The sequence below is a fragment of the Pimephales promelas genome, chromosome 21 (genome assembly GCF_988280905.1).
Source record: "Pimephales promelas chromosome 21, fPimPro1.hap1.1, whole genome shotgun sequence".
NCBI lineage: Eukaryota > Metazoa > Chordata > Actinopteri > Cypriniformes > Leuciscidae > Pimephales > Pimephales promelas.
The window spans coordinates 26,648,873-26,666,156 of record NC_142789.1 but is presented as its reverse complement, the minus strand read 5'-3'; the positions used below and the strand labels follow the sequence as shown (position 1 = coordinate 26,666,156).

Genomic DNA, 17,284 nt, shown 5'->3' with positions numbered 1-17,284 from the left:
TAAACATAACACACACACACACACACACACGCACGCATGACAGACGCTTCATCTTTCAGCACAACATCCATCAGCTCATTCCAAATGTGTACAAATAGTTTCCTCTGTCTGTCAACCTCAAACTGAATGATTACACAAAAAGCAAAAACAACAACCGGAACAAAAAATAGCATTAAAGTGATCAATTCTGCAGCCCTCCAACCCCATCATTCAACATAATGGTATAAGTTACTGAATACTGGCTATAATACTGAATATTATGAAAACGTAGGTGTTGTTAACACGTACATTATCGCAACTATATTGTGACAATTAAACAACATTTTTGAATTTTGAAATGCACTTAATAATTCACAAAAAGACCAGTAGTGTGTATAAAGAGATAAAAATCCATTTGAAATTGCATGTTCATTCTAAAACTTAATTATCTAGATCAGGGGTTTTCGAAGTGGGGTCCGTGGAAATGTTTAGTGTAATGTTAAAAAAACAACAACAAAAACAAAAAACAAGGTCCTAGGTATTTTAAATGATTGAAACCCTCTGATCTAGATGGATTTAGTTCATTTTGTGATTGGACAACAATTACTAAGTTTACATGTGCATTAATAATGTGATTCCTTCCAATAATCAGAGTAAGGACTTAATCGCAGTAAGACATTTGCATGACAAGCTCTTGTTTACGTGCAATTTTTGTTGTTCTGATTATACTCTAAGAGAATTATTTTCACTGTCTTTATTCGTATAACCCATGCACATGCAGCACAAATGTTATTCGCCAAGCTCTTCCACATTTGCTTGCCGTTGGTATCCGGCCTCTGTCCTTTTACTCCATTTTGATATTTTTGACCATATTGCACTTCATGTCGCTGTCCGCGTGAACACACGTGCATTTTGGTCAGAGTTGAATACGTGATTAAAGTGTTTAAATAACTACTTGTTGTGATTAAAATCAGCATATGCCAAGTTTTAAGTTTTTATGAGCTTAATCTCCTCAATTTGATTAAAACAAGTTCAATAGCAACATTGGCTAAACCTCCTTATAATCTCATTATGAGGGTGCATGAGAGAAAGAAATATTTCATATGTGGAAAGCCACTACACATCTCAGGGATTATCATCGCTGCATGCTAGTACACAACAAACACACACACAAGATCAATAACCACAATCTGTGCTGAGCAACTGTCTGTAGTTAATGTTCTTCTCCACAATCACCCCCCCCCCCCCCCACACACACACACACATATTTATTTATAGTCTCGTTATTCACAAAAACAGTGACTAGAAAACAGCATTTCATCTCTCTTTCAATTCTTCACTTGTCTATCACAGAGGCTTGTTTTGCTAATCTATCTACTAATTCCCTCCGGCCACTATTTCCCCTCGCAAAAGTGCTTTTCACCCATCCATCCATTCCTGTTTCGCATCCTCCGCCGCTCTAGACTGGTAATCACGATGAATGCATGAGAAAAATCTCTGATTAAAGAATCAGTGTCTGCGCCTCGCATTTAGTTTTCGGCAATTTGTTCGAACAGGGAAAGAATGCGATCGAAGATCATTACTTTGTTAGCCGTGGCAACAGGAAATGGAGGCGTTGTTATACCCATAATTCCCTTCTTTTGGCTTAGTCATGCAAGAGGCAGTGCAAGGAGACGGATCCTTCATTAAAAAAAGGGAGAAAATATGCTGCTTTAGGAATGGAAGACGTGACTTTCAGGTAAAAGAGCTAATCGCCTTGTTAATAGAGGCGTCTTTTTGCATAATTTGAGAAACAATTATGACATCATTGTTTTATTGCTAGAATTTTGATCATCGATTTCGTCTTTCCCCATTAAACATAGGAGCACTGCTAAGATGGCCACTTTTCTTCAAACGTCTTTTGTCATTTACAAGCAGAACTGAAGTTTGTGATGATGTTCCTCTGCGAATGTAGACATATTGACCCATATATTCACTGAACCAGCTTAAAGGATCACTCCGACTTTTGGGGACTTTAGCTTATTCACCATATCCCCCAGAGTTGGATAAGTCCATACATACATTTTTCATCTCCGTGCGTGCTGTAACTCTGTCTGACGCACCCACAGCTAGCCTAGCTTAGCACAAAGACTGGATGTAAATGGCTACAGCTAGCATACTAATCCCAAATAAGTGACAAAATGACGCAAACATTTTCCTATTTACATGTTGTGATTTGTATAGTCACAGAGTGGACAAATAACAAGGTCATATGAGACACAGCCATCTTTTAACCGTATAAATATTGGGAACTATATTCTTAGAAGGCGAAGCACTGCTACTTGGTGTACTTAGTTCGTTCAGAGTTGGAGTAATAGAGCAATTACTAGATAGTAAAAGCATATACAATCATGGGTGTTCGTTGTATTGTAAAGAGCTGCGACTATAAACAGGGGAGACCTGGTAATGCCATGATTTTTTTATAGAATTCCAACCAAAAAAACGGGAAATACTTATTTGGGATTAGTATGCTAGCTGTAGCCATTTACATCCAGTCTTTGTGCTAAGCTAGGCTAGCGGTGGGTTCGTCAGACAGAGTTACAGCACGCACGGAGATGAAAAAGGTATGTACTTATCTAACTCTGGGGGATACGGTGAATAAGCCAAAGTCTCAAATAGTCGGATTGTTCCTTTAACACTACAATTTACTGTAAATGTAAGGTAAATCTCATGTTTTCCTGCAACAGTGATTAAAACTTAAAAAATCTGAAATTAAAACCTAAAACACTATGATTTTCAGGATTTTAAACACTAACTGACATCAGTGTATGTATCCTGATCAGAGAAACATTATAAAAAAAAAAAGTTTTGTTAGAGAATCCCTCAAAAGATCAAGTAGTGTGACGGACCGAGCCACTTTGCTCTGATTTAGCTTATATGTGTCGAGTGGATGGCTAAGTTTGGAAAGTTATTGCTTGTTAAGCTGGCGTAGAGACCCACAAGCTTCCACAGACCTCTGGATCAGATGCCAAACAGCCTCGGCAAAGAGTCATGTCTCAATTACAGCACATGCCCACGCTAGCACTGGATGAAATGAGCATGCTCATTTAAATGCTAATATTCTGGTTGTATGGCATTAGATTATGCCCTAGATGATTTATATCACCATGAAATGCCATTTTAGATTATAATTGCCACAGAACAGACTAGATTGAACAAGATACACTCCTTACCGAGGTACTCTTGTTGCACAGTGATGGAAAAACATCATTTAAAGGGATAGTTCACCCAAAAATGTCGATTCTGCCATTAATTACTCACCCTCGTGTCTTTCCAATCCAAACCTGTAAGACTTTCGTTCATCCTCAGAACACAAATTAAGATTTTTTTTGTTGTTGATGAAATCTGAGAGAAATTTCTGTCCCTCCATTGACAGTTACGCAACTACCACTTTTCATGTAAAACTAATCCATGAGAATTGAGTGGTTTTGTCTCAACTTTCTGAAGAGACTCGAACGCTTTGTATGACAAGCAGATTTTTTCTCCGTTTCATTTTAACTTGAGAGTGAGTAATTAATGACAACATTTTAATTTTTGGAAAAACTATCCCTTTAAGCCATTTTGTTTGTGATGCTAGCGGCAACAGAAAAGTGTTGACTGAAAAGTCAAAACGGCTTATTAATTTTAGCCATTAAATGCACAATCGAAATCTGGTCTTTCCATTAGCTTTCTCAGTCATGCTGAAACGTGCTGTGTGGATCATTATTCTCCTTGATACCATCACATTTAAACACAGACCATCAAATCTTGTTACTGTACAAATCAAAAACAAGTCAGCCCCCACTAATCCTTTTTGTATTGGCTTTCTTTCCGGCACCCGAGGGGCTGAGCAATTGAGAGAGCCGGAAAAAAAAAAAGGAGTCAGAGAAGCGGAGGAGGCGACAGAGAGAGAGAGAGAAAATAAAAAAGACCTCAAAAACAACCAACCACACTTGAGCTAAACTAGCCCACAGCGCCTGAGGACATTCTCACTCATCTGTTCACCTCACCTCTGAGTCTTGAGCTACAAAAGAGCCATTAGCACCAAGCACAACCCACCCAACAGATGCACCCCCATCATCATTCATCAAAGCCGGACCGTTAACATCAAGGGGAACCATCAATCCAAGGGGAGAGGATCGTTTTAGAAGAACTAGACTAAGATCAAGAGGTTGCACAGGCTATTTAGATCCAATACCACTTTTTCTCGACCCCGTGACCGAGAGGATTTACCAGACTTAACAGGAAGGTCACAAGTTACGTTATTACAACCCTTTTCAGATGTATTTTATTCTTGAAAAGTACAATTTGTTCCTATAGGGAATAGACTCTTTAAAAAAAAAACATCAAGTGTAATAATGTGATAGCATTTCCTGCACTAACATTTCCTGTTTTTATACTGCCATTAAAAAGTATGGGGTCGGTAAGAAATCAATTATTTTTTTTTATTCAGGAAAGATGACGGTAAAGGCATTTGTATTTTCAAATAAATTCTGTTCTTTCTATTCATTAAAGAATAATGAAAAAAACGATAAGTTTGATTTAGGCTGGTTTTTCAGCAGTGCACTAAACTTTTGTATAACTAGTGTGAAACTGTACGCAGTATTAGTATGCTAAATAAAAGTTACAATCGTCTGCATGCTACATTGTCATCTCATGACCTCACTTTGATGCATGCTTAACTTAACAAGATGCATTCAGATATCTTTAATTGTATACATTCTGCCTTTACAAATTAATACATTCCTGTCAAAATATCAATTTTTTCACAAAATTTGAAACCTTGAGACTCAGACCTTTCTGACAATAAGTTTTCTTTTTTTTCTTCAAGCAAGTCCAGCAAGTAGTTTTAAGACAGGTGCTACAGCGGAGGCTGTTACTGGCTATTTAAATCTAGCGGGTTTGATGTCTCGCAAATACAATGACGCTGGTAGTGATGCTTCTGTCTGACTCTGACCAATCAGTGATCTGCAGTGTGTTCACTGTTCACATCACATTTTAGTATCTGTACGGTACACTTGGAGCCATACCGTACCATGCAGTGGAAAAACACCAAAGCGTGCCGTTCCGAACCGTACCGTGCAGTAGAAAAGCGCCATTAATTTCTGTCTGGGATGCCATTCTGAACATCCCGAGTGATGTGACGAAGGATCTCTGATCACCATCACTGCAGCCCACCTCCAGACTCACAGCAGGAACATGTGGCCACGAGGAGGGGTGTGAACATAGAGAACTGCTAACAGCATGTGATGACGTGCTTCTTATACTAATCGAGTCTGGTCTAAACCCAGCATGATGCGTCTCCTTCGTGGAGCCGGTATCTTCAGGACATGCACAGTACAACAAGTGTCCTTGAGGTCCAGACGTGCAGGACATTATGGGCTAAAATTAAAGCCTAGTGCTCACTATAAGACAGTATATGGTCAGCAAATACTACTAAGGGAAGGATTGCAAATGTTTGCACTGATTTGCACAGAATCAATAAGTATACAGTATTTGATGTTTTTTGGATCACATTTCCGATTGTAAAGTGGGAAAGTGTAATTGCACTTTTTTAAGATCGTTCATCTTGGAATATCATTGGCTATTGCTCACTGCTGCTCTCTTGCTTGTCAGAAATAGGGTTGATGGATATTTATTGCAGTGTCCAGAATGCGCGAAGAATATCTCACAATACCCATACAGCATTTAGCATATTTTTTCAAATTTATGCTAAATAGCATATGATGTAAAAAGTGTTTTGTTTAAACCTTCAAAGGCCAAAATATTCTAAAATATGTACTTCAAGGGGCAAAAATCATTTCAATTTTATGCTAAATATATATGGTGAAAAAATAAGGAAATATACCTTTGAAAGTGAAAATATGTTTTGTTTAAACAGTCAAATGCTATAATATATTATATTTGCTTTAATGGGCAAGAAAATGCATTTTAAGGTAAATGCAAAATATATATATTTCGAACCAAAACATTTATGAAGAAATATTAAGTTTAAAAATATTTTAACACTTATTTCATAATATAAAATAATAATATTTGTTTTAATAAAAAATAAATAAATACACTCTAAAAAAAGTGCTGGGTTGTTTTAACTCAATTTTGGGTCAAACCCAAATGTTGGATTGAAAATGCATTTTAAAAATGTATAACCCAACGGCTGTATTTGTACATATTTGACCCAAAATTGGGTTAGACCAACCCAGTATTTTTTTTAATCCTTACAGTTAAGATGAAGCGAACCAACCTCCAATTTATGGAACTTTCCAGGCACAACACCTTTTTGTTTGCATATTTTGTTATGTCTCATAAAAGCCTATATGTAAAACATCACCATACGTCCTTTTACATTGACATGTATGCACTTGGAAGAGGCTAAATCTAAAACGACTTACATTACATTTAAAATGCACAGTTTATTACTGATTTTCACCACTTCAATTAAAACAAATGCATAATAATATGAATCCAATGTCTGGTGGTGTAACCTAAACTCCAAGGGCTTCATAAGAAACCCCTTGCATGTCTAATCTTGTTACTTTCTACCACAGGGCACTAACCGTGTCACGGTAGCACTGTCACTGGATCAGTACCTGCAGCTCTGCTTATGTCCTTTCCCATTTTCAGGGACACACACACACACGCACACACACAGGTGTTCCTGGGAGCTGTGGTGACACCATCCTGTTTTAACCTTGAAGACTTAGATGAAGGGACAGCATCACGGAAAGGAGAAATGAGACACATAAGCCTGCCTAACTTGCATGTCTAATCTCATTTGAGTTCCAGTATCTCCTGTAACATCTGCTCCTCGATAGCGATCTTGCAGTAATTTTATATTAAAAAACTAAAATGGCACTATTCGGGTGATATTGATATACATACAATGATATAAATATATACATTTTCTAACCCCCATATCTTAAACTTTGTGATCATTCACATGCATTCATAAATACATTTGATTTTAGGGTTTTGATGTTTGTCAATAATATGAAAAATTTAATCCGGAAAGGACAAAACAAATGATAATGAATGAACCCAAAAGGTTCCATATAGTACCTTTTTCCTGGTTACAAAGAATCCTAAAGGGTTCGTTCTGTATAGAACCTTTTAGGGGTTCCAAATACGTAGCGCTGATAGAACCTTTTAAGGTTCTATATAGAACCTTTTCTTCTAAGAGTGTAACCATGTTATCCCTAAAATCAGAGGGAAATGAATAAAACTAAGGTTGTAAACCTAAACTTGACATAAACTGTAAAATTGTCCCTCAAATCTGAACCTGGAATGTTGGTCCAGGTTCAACAAAGATGTTGAATATGTTGCACTTGGCAACACTAAAGACAGTTGAAAACGTGAACAAAAGCATAATAAAGAGCAATGAAGTAATCAGAACCTCTCAATGTACTTTATCTACTCTTGCTTATTACATTTTTCTCCAGAGAAAAACACCCTAATCTCACATTTGACTCCTCTAGAGTTTCAGAAGAGATCTCAACAATATCTCTCACACTGTGTTCAGATTTGAAAAAGACACCAGTCTAATTAGTTTCTGTTTTTAAGAGTCTTCAATCGAACGTGAGAACTCCAGTAAATCTCCTGAGCAACCAGATACAGTATATTTGCTCCAGGTCATTCAGGTTATTTGGAGACCACTTGTTCACTGCAATTTTTATATAATCTATCTGACAGGACTTTTATTATGCCACTCCGATATTACTTTAGCCCTGTGTGTAGTAACTGACCTGTTGATAACGAACTATCAGTCACAAGCTTCAGTTTCTAGCCACCTCCTGCAATACTACACTGTATTTTGCTTCATCCCTTCTTTCCTCAGTTTTAATACGAACCCATTTCCACCCCGCGGCTGCTAATTTATGCATTTGTTTTCCTTTAGATCTTTGAAATTTATAACTTCTCAAGGCTTCATCTCCACAAATGCCCTTCACTTACAACCAGAATACTTGAACTGGAGGGCTTTTATCCAGAAAATGTGATAGTAATTTAAATTATTCTCAAGTCATTTGCAAGGAAATTATGCCCCCACTAGGGTCATTGTTATTTATTCAAATAAACGTCTGCAGCCCAGAACCTGAATATTTAAGCAAATGGCATATTTCAGCATTTCATTTTTGTTAAAAATCCCTTCTCACATTGCAATGATACATTATGAGATATAGGAAGGAAAGTACTGTGCCGACTTAATGCAATTTCTTTTATTTGCATGCATTATCTGTGCTGTTTTAGTGCACAATTCACCAAAGGAATTAGGCAAATCAGGTAAATGCACAAAACAATTGTGCGTAATGCAATTTGCAAGATCCAGACGCGTGACCTGACTCTTGAAAATGCAGAAAGACCTTGGACCACAAAACCAAAGTCGTAAGTCGCACAACTATTTTTTTTAGCAATAGCCAACAATTATATGGATCAAAATGATTGATTTTTCTTTAAGCGCAAAATGATACGTTCAGTAAAGATCTCGTTCCATGAAGATATTTGGTAAACTTCCTACCATAAATATATATATATATATAAAAATATTTTTGTGAGTGGATGCAGCAAAATCGCGCGATAAAAAAAATCCGAAACAGACGCCTCCCAAGAGTTCGTTGGGAATTACCCACTCAAGTTTGGTATCTATGTCAAGCTTAGATTTCCCACTTTCGGGTTCATAACTCTCCACAACGTATTTAGAGCAGTAGAGAGCATTAAAACAAACCCAGTGCAAGCCATTGATTCTGAGATAGTGGCTTTGCCCAATTTAAACTTTAATGACAGCAATAATTTAACGAACATAGTAAATGATTTTTTTCGCAAATGATTGGGAAGATGATACAGAATGTCCAGAGATCGGGCTTGGCAAAGGATGAACTGGAAGACGACGATCTTATTAATTTTAAATGTCCCTGGTGAAATATTTTAATGAAATTACATTTTTCTTTATTTCCCTTCATTAGTAATATACGTAGTTAATGAATCCTAACCTATCCTAACAAACCATACATCAACGGAAAGCTTATTTATTCAGCGTTCAGGTTATGTATAAGTGTCACATTTGGTTGCACGGTAAATCAGGATGTCGTTCTTCACCATTTGATGAATAACTGCCAAAATGTCTCAATAAACACACTTTAAATTGCAGTAGGCAAATTTACTTTTGTGAATACAGTGCAGTCTATAACAAGCCTGTGTTGACTTCATTTAAATAGACATAGCACCAGATTAAACTCAACTAAGGATGTTAAAATTTGCCCACCAGCGGATAGTAAGAAAATGTCACTAAATTCCAATGTGAAATGCAATTCAGTCAAATTCGTGAACTGGTTGAAAGGCCTGAATGCTTTGCGAGACATGGTGATTCCAATATCCATATGTCATCCAAAATATGTGAGAAAATGCCATATGGTGCCTTAGAGGATGGGTGGATAGAGTAACGGAGGACAAAACGGATGGGAAGGACACAGGACGAGGAAGAGAGAGGAAGAAGCACGGAGTGAGGATGTGCGACAGGAAAGGAGCCAAAGAGAGAGCGGGAATAATGGACAGCGCTAGAGTGAAATGGTGGCAGAGAAGACAAGGAATCAGATGGAGGGAAACAAAGTCTCTCAAACAAGCATTTGTCCTTGACATTTTTTCTTCTTCTGGCCTCGTGCAGCGTGCTGACGGAGTGTGATTTAACTAGGCCAGTGCTCCACTCTCAGACAGAAACACAGATAGACAGAGGTGAGACTGTGAGAAAACAAATGCCTCCAGTCCTCAACTGTTGAATACTGTTGAATACATGATCCTGAACCATCACCCTTTTTTTTTAAAGCGGTAATCAAAAAGGAACGAGAGGTTGTGCTACACGGTGTATACAGTCAAACTAAACTCTAAAGAGCTGTACACTATTAAGCACAAGTCCCTTTCAGGAAAGTCAGCTCACTTGGCAGCCATATTGGTAACCGTGCATGTTTACTGAAAAGACCGAAATCCCCAAAACTGGTTTTCAAGATCATGTTCCAATAAACCAGGAATAAAATCTGATGTCAACTATATCAGAATCTGTGTTTCTTTCTACATTTTAAAGCCAGTTTAGCTAATACCAATACAATAGAGAGCAAAACGCAGGTGATGCCACTATCAGACATTTCTACAGCCGCCATATTCAAGTGTTACAGGTTAGAATTATCTGGCAGTAAAAATCCTTTTTTTCTATTGACAGACATTTAAAATGAACTAAAATATGTTGCAGCTGCATTAAAAAATAATATTTTAATTCAGAAAGAACGCAGAGTAAAAGTAAAGACATTTAGGATGTTACATAAGATTTCTGTTTTAATTAAATGCTGTTTTGAACTTTCTACTCATCAAAGAATCCTGAAAACGGCATCACGTTTTCCAGAAAAATATGAAGCAACACAACTGTTTTCATTGATGATAATCAGAAATGTTTCTTGAGCAGCAAATCGGCATATGAGAATGATTTCTGAAGGATCATGTGACACTGAAGACTGGAGTAATGATGCTTTGCATCACAGGAATAAATTACATTTTTCAATTTATTCAAATAGAAAGCAGTTATTTTAAATTGTAATAATATTACTATTTTTACTGCATTTTTGATCAAATAAACAGAAAAGACTTCTTTAAAAAATATAAAAAATCTGACCGACCCTCAAGCTTTAGAACAGTAGTGTAAATATAAATATTTAATTATTTTTTAAGAGGGTTTACCAGTAACCGATTCTTTGTAGAGGGTCTTAAACGAGTACATTTTTTGTAATATAATATACGACAATTCACCATGACGTCACAACAATAAAAGACGTTCTTCCGGGTGGCAAAAGCCGAAGCGTCCCTATGGCAACACTAGTAAATTGCATGGAGGGAGACACACCGCCGGCAGAAGCCTAATCTACATTTCAACAGTTGATTCAAGAACAGACGTGGTGGAAATTCAGACATAGTTAACATGATCATTAAAGCTTAGATTCTTTGATCTAGAGACGTGCACTCCCAACGCACTAGACCGCGGCGCGGGACTAGATGGCCGAGTGCGGGCGGTAATGCACTCTGTGTGTGCGGATTGCAGGAGAATAAAACGATTCGCGGGACTCCCGCAAACTAGAAATATCTATGAATAAAACAAATACATTTGTATTCATCTGTTGCAGAAAAGCAACAAGAACAACTAAAACAAAATAGAAATGACTTACATGGCAGAGTTTCATTTTATAACGTGACTGCAGCGATGAGCGATGTAGCCAATCACAGACATATGTGTTGATTTATTGAACGCATTGGCCAATCAGAAGCATTTACGACGAAGAAGCCTTTACTCACCGCTCAAAAGAAAGTAACATAGAAAGTAATAGAAATAACTAAGTTAGTTGAGAACGTCAGTTATATAACGACCCACGTATTAAAATGGTTGGGTTTAAATCAGGCTCAGGCTCATAATTAGAAGACGACATGCACTTTTGACGACGTCCACTCGCTTTAACCTCCTCACCCACAGGTTCCGCTGGATAGATTTACTTTTTTCTGAAGGAAATCGATAAAAAAAACCTACACCTTTTGCTGTATATCTGGTGGCGCAACCCCAAACACAACATATTTTCGCCATAGATTCAACTTTGATCAACAACAATGATTTTAACTGTGTAACTGTTCAGTTGCCGGCTGGATCTCTTCAGTTAGTCAATGGAAGCCGCTCGCGTTCTGCCACCCGGAAGTATCGCGGTGCCTATTGTTTACAAACATTCTGAAATGCCCTATAGCAACTTGGCAGAATAAAAATAGAATTCAACTAATTTGCGGTCACACATATCTGAATATAAGATATTGTACAATTTGAATGTTGGCTTGGCTTGAACAACTTGGCTTTGAATGTGGCTCATCTACTTAAATTTTAGAGCCAGGCCTGTCTAAAATGTGTTCCAGTATTTGTGGCTTTGGCCTGTCCATTGACAGACTGCCACATCCGATTAAATTATGAAATATTAATGATTATAAGAGCCTCTTTCCAGAAGTGCCACATAAAAGACAGACAACCCAAAAAAAGAAATCAGCTGTGAACGAGACTTAAAGAGCAAGAGAGTGGGTGGTGGAAAAAAGAGTGAGAGTGTGATTACACAGTTGAATGAGACACAGAACGGAGGAGAAGAAAGGAGCACAGCCCACAGATGACACCAAAACTGGAAGCAGAACGAGCAACCTTGGCAACACAAGAATTCATGGACTAGGCGTTTCCCTCAAGAAGGCTAATGGACTAGTCTTAAAGGGAATCAACATGTCGTTTCAAACTCTGTGTGCCGTGGAAAAAGGAACGTGTACATTTTAAGAATACACATTTTCCATTCTACATTTTGAGTATTTTGTGTTCCACAGATGAAAGTAACATGGATTTGACCAACATGAGGGTGAGTAAACCAATGCCAGTTTGCATTTTTGGGTTAACAATGGTTTCTTTAAACGCAGTACTTGCCGTTCAAACTTTTGGGGTTGGATCGTTTTTCTAAGTGTTTTTGAAAGAAGAATCTTCTGCTCACCAAGGCTGCTCATTTATTTGATCAAAAAATACAGTAGTTTTAAAAATAAATGTTTTCTATTTTAATGTACTTTAAAATGTATTTATTTACTACAGTAGCTGTTCAAGAAACATTTCTTATTATTATCAATGTTGAAAACAGTTGTGCTGCTTAATATTTTTGTATTTTTTTCAGGATTCGTCTAATGAATAAAAAGTTCAAAAGAGCACAATTTGAAATAGAAATATTTTATAACCACATAAATGTCTTTATTGCCGTTTTTCGATCAATTGAATGCGTCCTTGCTGAATAACTCAGAACATGTTTTTCCTTTTCCATTGTTTTTCTATTTAAACACTCGGCACAAGACGGACGTAAATAACCGTTGCACTCGCGTCTTTTAAAAAGTTAAAAACAATTCCCTTTCAGTCGGTTACGTTCAACGTACAAAGATGTCTCCGTTACCTCCTTCAGGGAATTAGGGTTACATACGTAACCAACACGTTCAATTCCAGTCGTCATGCTCGATGTACGTTGACTAATGCCTGGTTCAGATTACACGATTTTTTTATGTCTGTCACGATAGTCACTGTGTCAGATTACACGATTTCGGCTCCTAAAATCTTGTCGCGTCGTGGATGAGAAACATGTCAGACTACACGTTGCTTTCCTGACTAGTCATAGCGTGCCGTCTTTAACATGGCACGTGACGTGATGTCATCAAGAAGGCGAAACTAGTAATCTAGTAGAAACTAGTAGAAACTAATCGTTTCTCTTTCGTTTCGGCATTTTTGAAAGTTGTGTACGGAAAAGCTTGTGCTCCTATTGGTCAACCTCATACATGTGACGGAACCGTCGTGGACGACCGTTAAAAAAATTAAACATGCTAGTCTTTTTGTCGTGATGTCGTGAAGCATCGCAGATGCGAGGTAGGTTGTCGCCCACTATGACACACTATGCGAGATGATACGATCGAATCTTGTGTCCCGACGCCCGTTGACGTTTAAGAATCCCCACGACACCCTACGTCAAACTGATCGGGCCAAAATAGGGCTAAAATCGTGTAATCTGAACCAGGCATTACAGACGAATTGGCGCAATCCCAATTCGTCGGTACGTCCACGTTACTTATCCATTCCCTCCTTCAGGAAAAGAGGGTTACTTATGTAACCGAGAGGTTCAACTTTTAAAGAACGCATTTCGAGACCTTGCATTTTTTCCCCATTCCACTGCCCGCGTCTTGTGTTTTTGCTTTGCTTTTATTCTGTGCAAACGAGCCCTAAGAGTGTTTAAAAAAAAAAAAAACTACTGACCCCACACGTTTGAACAGTAGTGTACATCAAACTCTTGCTAAGCTTATCAAAAGTAATGAGAAGGCAATAAATGATCTATAAATGCCATAATCTATTGTTTTTACATCTTAGCAAAATTCATTGTTAAAAATAAAGGTCCCAAAAAGGGTTTTGCAGAACAAGTTGACATAATTTGAGAACCCATTTCTAGTTCTATAGTTCTTTAGAAAGTTCTACATATTGGTGGTACAAAGAAAAATGTTTGATATCTAGAACCAATATACTAATTTGAAAAACATAATTTATGTTACATCAATAACTTTTTCAAAGAACCCCAGAAAATGGGCCTTAGGAAGAAGTCCTGCAAACAACCTCTGAAGAACCTTTATTTTAAAATGTGCAAGGGTATTTTTAGAGTCTATTCATGTCAGGTAAGGTAACCATCCTTACCTGATTCTCCTCATGGGTCACCCGCATCTGTTCTTTAAGGATAGAAGTGCGCGCTGCCTCCTCTTTCCTCATTATACGTTCTTTCTTCAACTCGGGGCTCCAGAAGCTCTTGATGCTGTTGGCGGAGGAGCCCAGCTTGCTGTCCTTCAGGTCCAGCTCCCTCCGTAGGAGATCGTTTTCTCTCTGCATGTCCCGTAGCTGTGCCTGGAGCTCCAAAAGTTCCCCGCCACCTCCCCTGACCGCCTGCCGCAGCAGAGCAGACGGCGTCCCCTGGTGGTGGAGCATCGACAGCGAGCCCAGGTCGCCGTAAGACAGCAGGTCGGCGTGAGGGATTCCTGCCGTGTGGATGTTAGGGGTGCTGCCCATGGCCGTGACCCGAGCGCCGTACATCGCTCGACTCGTGGCCCGACCCAGCGTCATGGTGCCTTTGGGGTAGGTAGCCGTGGACCCGACGGCTTCGTGGTCGCTCAGGTACATCGGGCCAGACGTGGCGTAGGCAGCATTGAGGGATTGGATGTTCTCCATGGATAAGGTCTTGCCACCCGAGCTGCCGCTGTTAGCCCGACGGTGCCCCAACCGAGGAGAGCGGGGCAGCCGCGGGGAGCGAGCGGGGCTGCCCTCCATGTGGCCGACGGCCCGCGCGCTGCCATACATCTCTCAAGCTTCTGTAACACGGAGAGCCAGGCGTCCGTGAGAAAAGCCCCTCGCAGATCGACAAGGGTGTTTAGTGCATCCTAGAAAAGAGAACACACTTCAAAATGCAGTCGAAGACTTCAAAATCGCCAACAAGACATTTGTGGTCAGTGCAGAAATGGGTTCAACACAAGTCAATCATTTCTACATGGACAGAACACACGTCTTCCCCCACAGAACTTATGTAACGTTAAGTCAACGGCGTTCATAAACACGCTGAAAGGCGATTATGCGTCTTGATAGCACGCCAAAAATGGAAATATGAATTGGCGTGTCATACACACGTTACTTCATGAGATCAGTCTGGGTGTGCATATCTCTCTCATATCAGCCTAGAGTTAAGCAAAATGCAAAGACGTAAGTTCCTTTTGTTCCTTCTCATTTTGAAGCAAACATAACTTCCTTCAATTTCTTTCAGGATAAAGCCTGTGTCTATTCTCCAGAAAGATGAGTCAAAATGAAAAGTGCCCTGCAGTTTTTCTCAGAGGTGGGGACCACTTGCTGCTCGCTGGGATGACGCTGATGCTGTGGAGAGGGTTGCTATGGCAACAGTGACTGAGATGATGAAGAAGAGAGCACCTGTTTTCACTCGTATGAAAAGTGAGGATGTGTGGGCATTCATGGGCGTGTGAGGAAGAGAGAGAGAGAGTGAGAAATGTACATTTATGCTGAAACCAATCGAAGCCGGAATGCAGATGGCCTGGTCATCTGTGCACTTCCATGCCAGAGAAAGGACATGTCCGGCCCTCATCTTCTAGCCAGACACCATATATAGCATGCCATACTGGACAAACGAACAAAAAAGGAAAAGACTGCACCCAAATGCCAAGATAAAAAAAAAAAAAAAAAAAAAAAAAAAAATCTGACACTTGGCTAGCCTGCCTGTTTTTTGGGTGGTTGCTTACCACGAGTCAAAAGAACCCTCCAACAAGTCACTCCAAAAATATCCTGTTCAATTTTCGGTAAAAAGGCAACTGCGATTGCTAGATATTCACTGTAAAATACTGACAAGAACAATGATTCCAGTATTATTGGATTATATATTGGTGCCTGCATTTTTTTTACAACTTATAACTGTATTTTATATACTTGTGGTAAAACAAGTACAGGTGGTAAAAGAGAAAGTCACATGAGGAATCAGATCTATTGTAAGTCTCCTTCATAAAACAACACCAACATAATGCAATAAACTTTAACCAAATAATAGAAAAAGAAACACAAAAGATCCAAATGTTCATTTACTGAAAACAAATATGAGAGGAAACAAAACTTATTATACTCCATCAAATACAATAATGTTGTTTTTTTATGGTAAAATATAGTTTTTGTCTTTACTTGCATCAGTTTGACAGTATTTTAATGTAAAATGCCAGATAATGCGAAGTTAAGTTGTGTGTTCACACTTGTTTTGTTCTCTTTGTTCTTTTGGTCCAGACCAAAAATGAAAACACACTGTCATTTTTAACACCAAACCTAAAGATTCACTATGAAATTAATTTTTGGTATGTTTTAGCAGTATTTATATTACTGCTAAAGTATTATAAGTATTTACGAACAGAATTTATATCGTTTTTACCTCTTGTAACCACAGCCACGTCCACGCTTTGTGGCTGTAGTTACAAGAGGTAAAAACGATATAAATACTGTTCGTTTTCTCACACAAACCGCTCGTTTCGTGTCTTAGGCCATCAATGTGTCCTTACATTTATGAGTCGTTAAATCATGTTTAAATTGGACTTCTCTGTGCATGCTCTTTGAGGTGGTGACCATAGACCTCCATTATATGACTGACAGACAAGAACGGTTTGACCTAAAAATATCAAAATTGAAACTACTGCAGAAACAAAGACACCTCTTGGATGCCCTTGAGGTAAGCTAAAACATATAAAAAATTTATTTCAAAGTGAACTATCCCTTTAAAGAATTAAAATGATGATGTATATTTTGCAACTTAACTTACCCAACATTCAAAACAATGCTGTTTTCTGGGCTAAACGCGCTCATTGTAGGTCTGTCTATACTCCATATGATGGTATTTTTACCAGCTTAGGAACTTGTGAAGAGCTTATAAAATGTGTAACAGAGTCAAAACGGTAGCAGGAATTCTTATGTTACACACAATCAAAGATCTGCTGCAAAGAGAGGGCTTTTCCGACGCCTGTACCGGAGTGTAATGGGCGACTTAACTCCTATGACGAGAAAAAACAGGTAAGCTTGAGCCTTCTGTCGTTTTTAGGGATATCTTGTGACCTCAGGTCCCGTTTTTTGTTTGTTCGACGTCATTGTTCCGTGCTGTGTTCATATTTTATTAGAACCGCACCAGAGTTGGTTTGGAAGCGG

The 17,284-nt window shown here is 38.5% G+C and overlaps 1 protein-coding gene across 1 annotated transcript in view; it reads right to left on the bottom strand.

Annotated features, from left to right (window-relative positions):
- The window catches only part of LOC120480639 (ELKS/RAB6-interacting/CAST family member 2), a 54,238-nt gene that overhangs the window by 34,037 nt on the left and 2,917 nt on the right, over positions 1–17,284 (bottom strand). The window contains 1 exon segment of the mRNA XM_089125305.1: positions 14,252–14,985. Within this exon segment, the coding sequence (XP_088981431.1) occupies positions 14,252–14,905 (654 nt within the window). The 5' untranslated portion in view covers positions 14,906–14,985.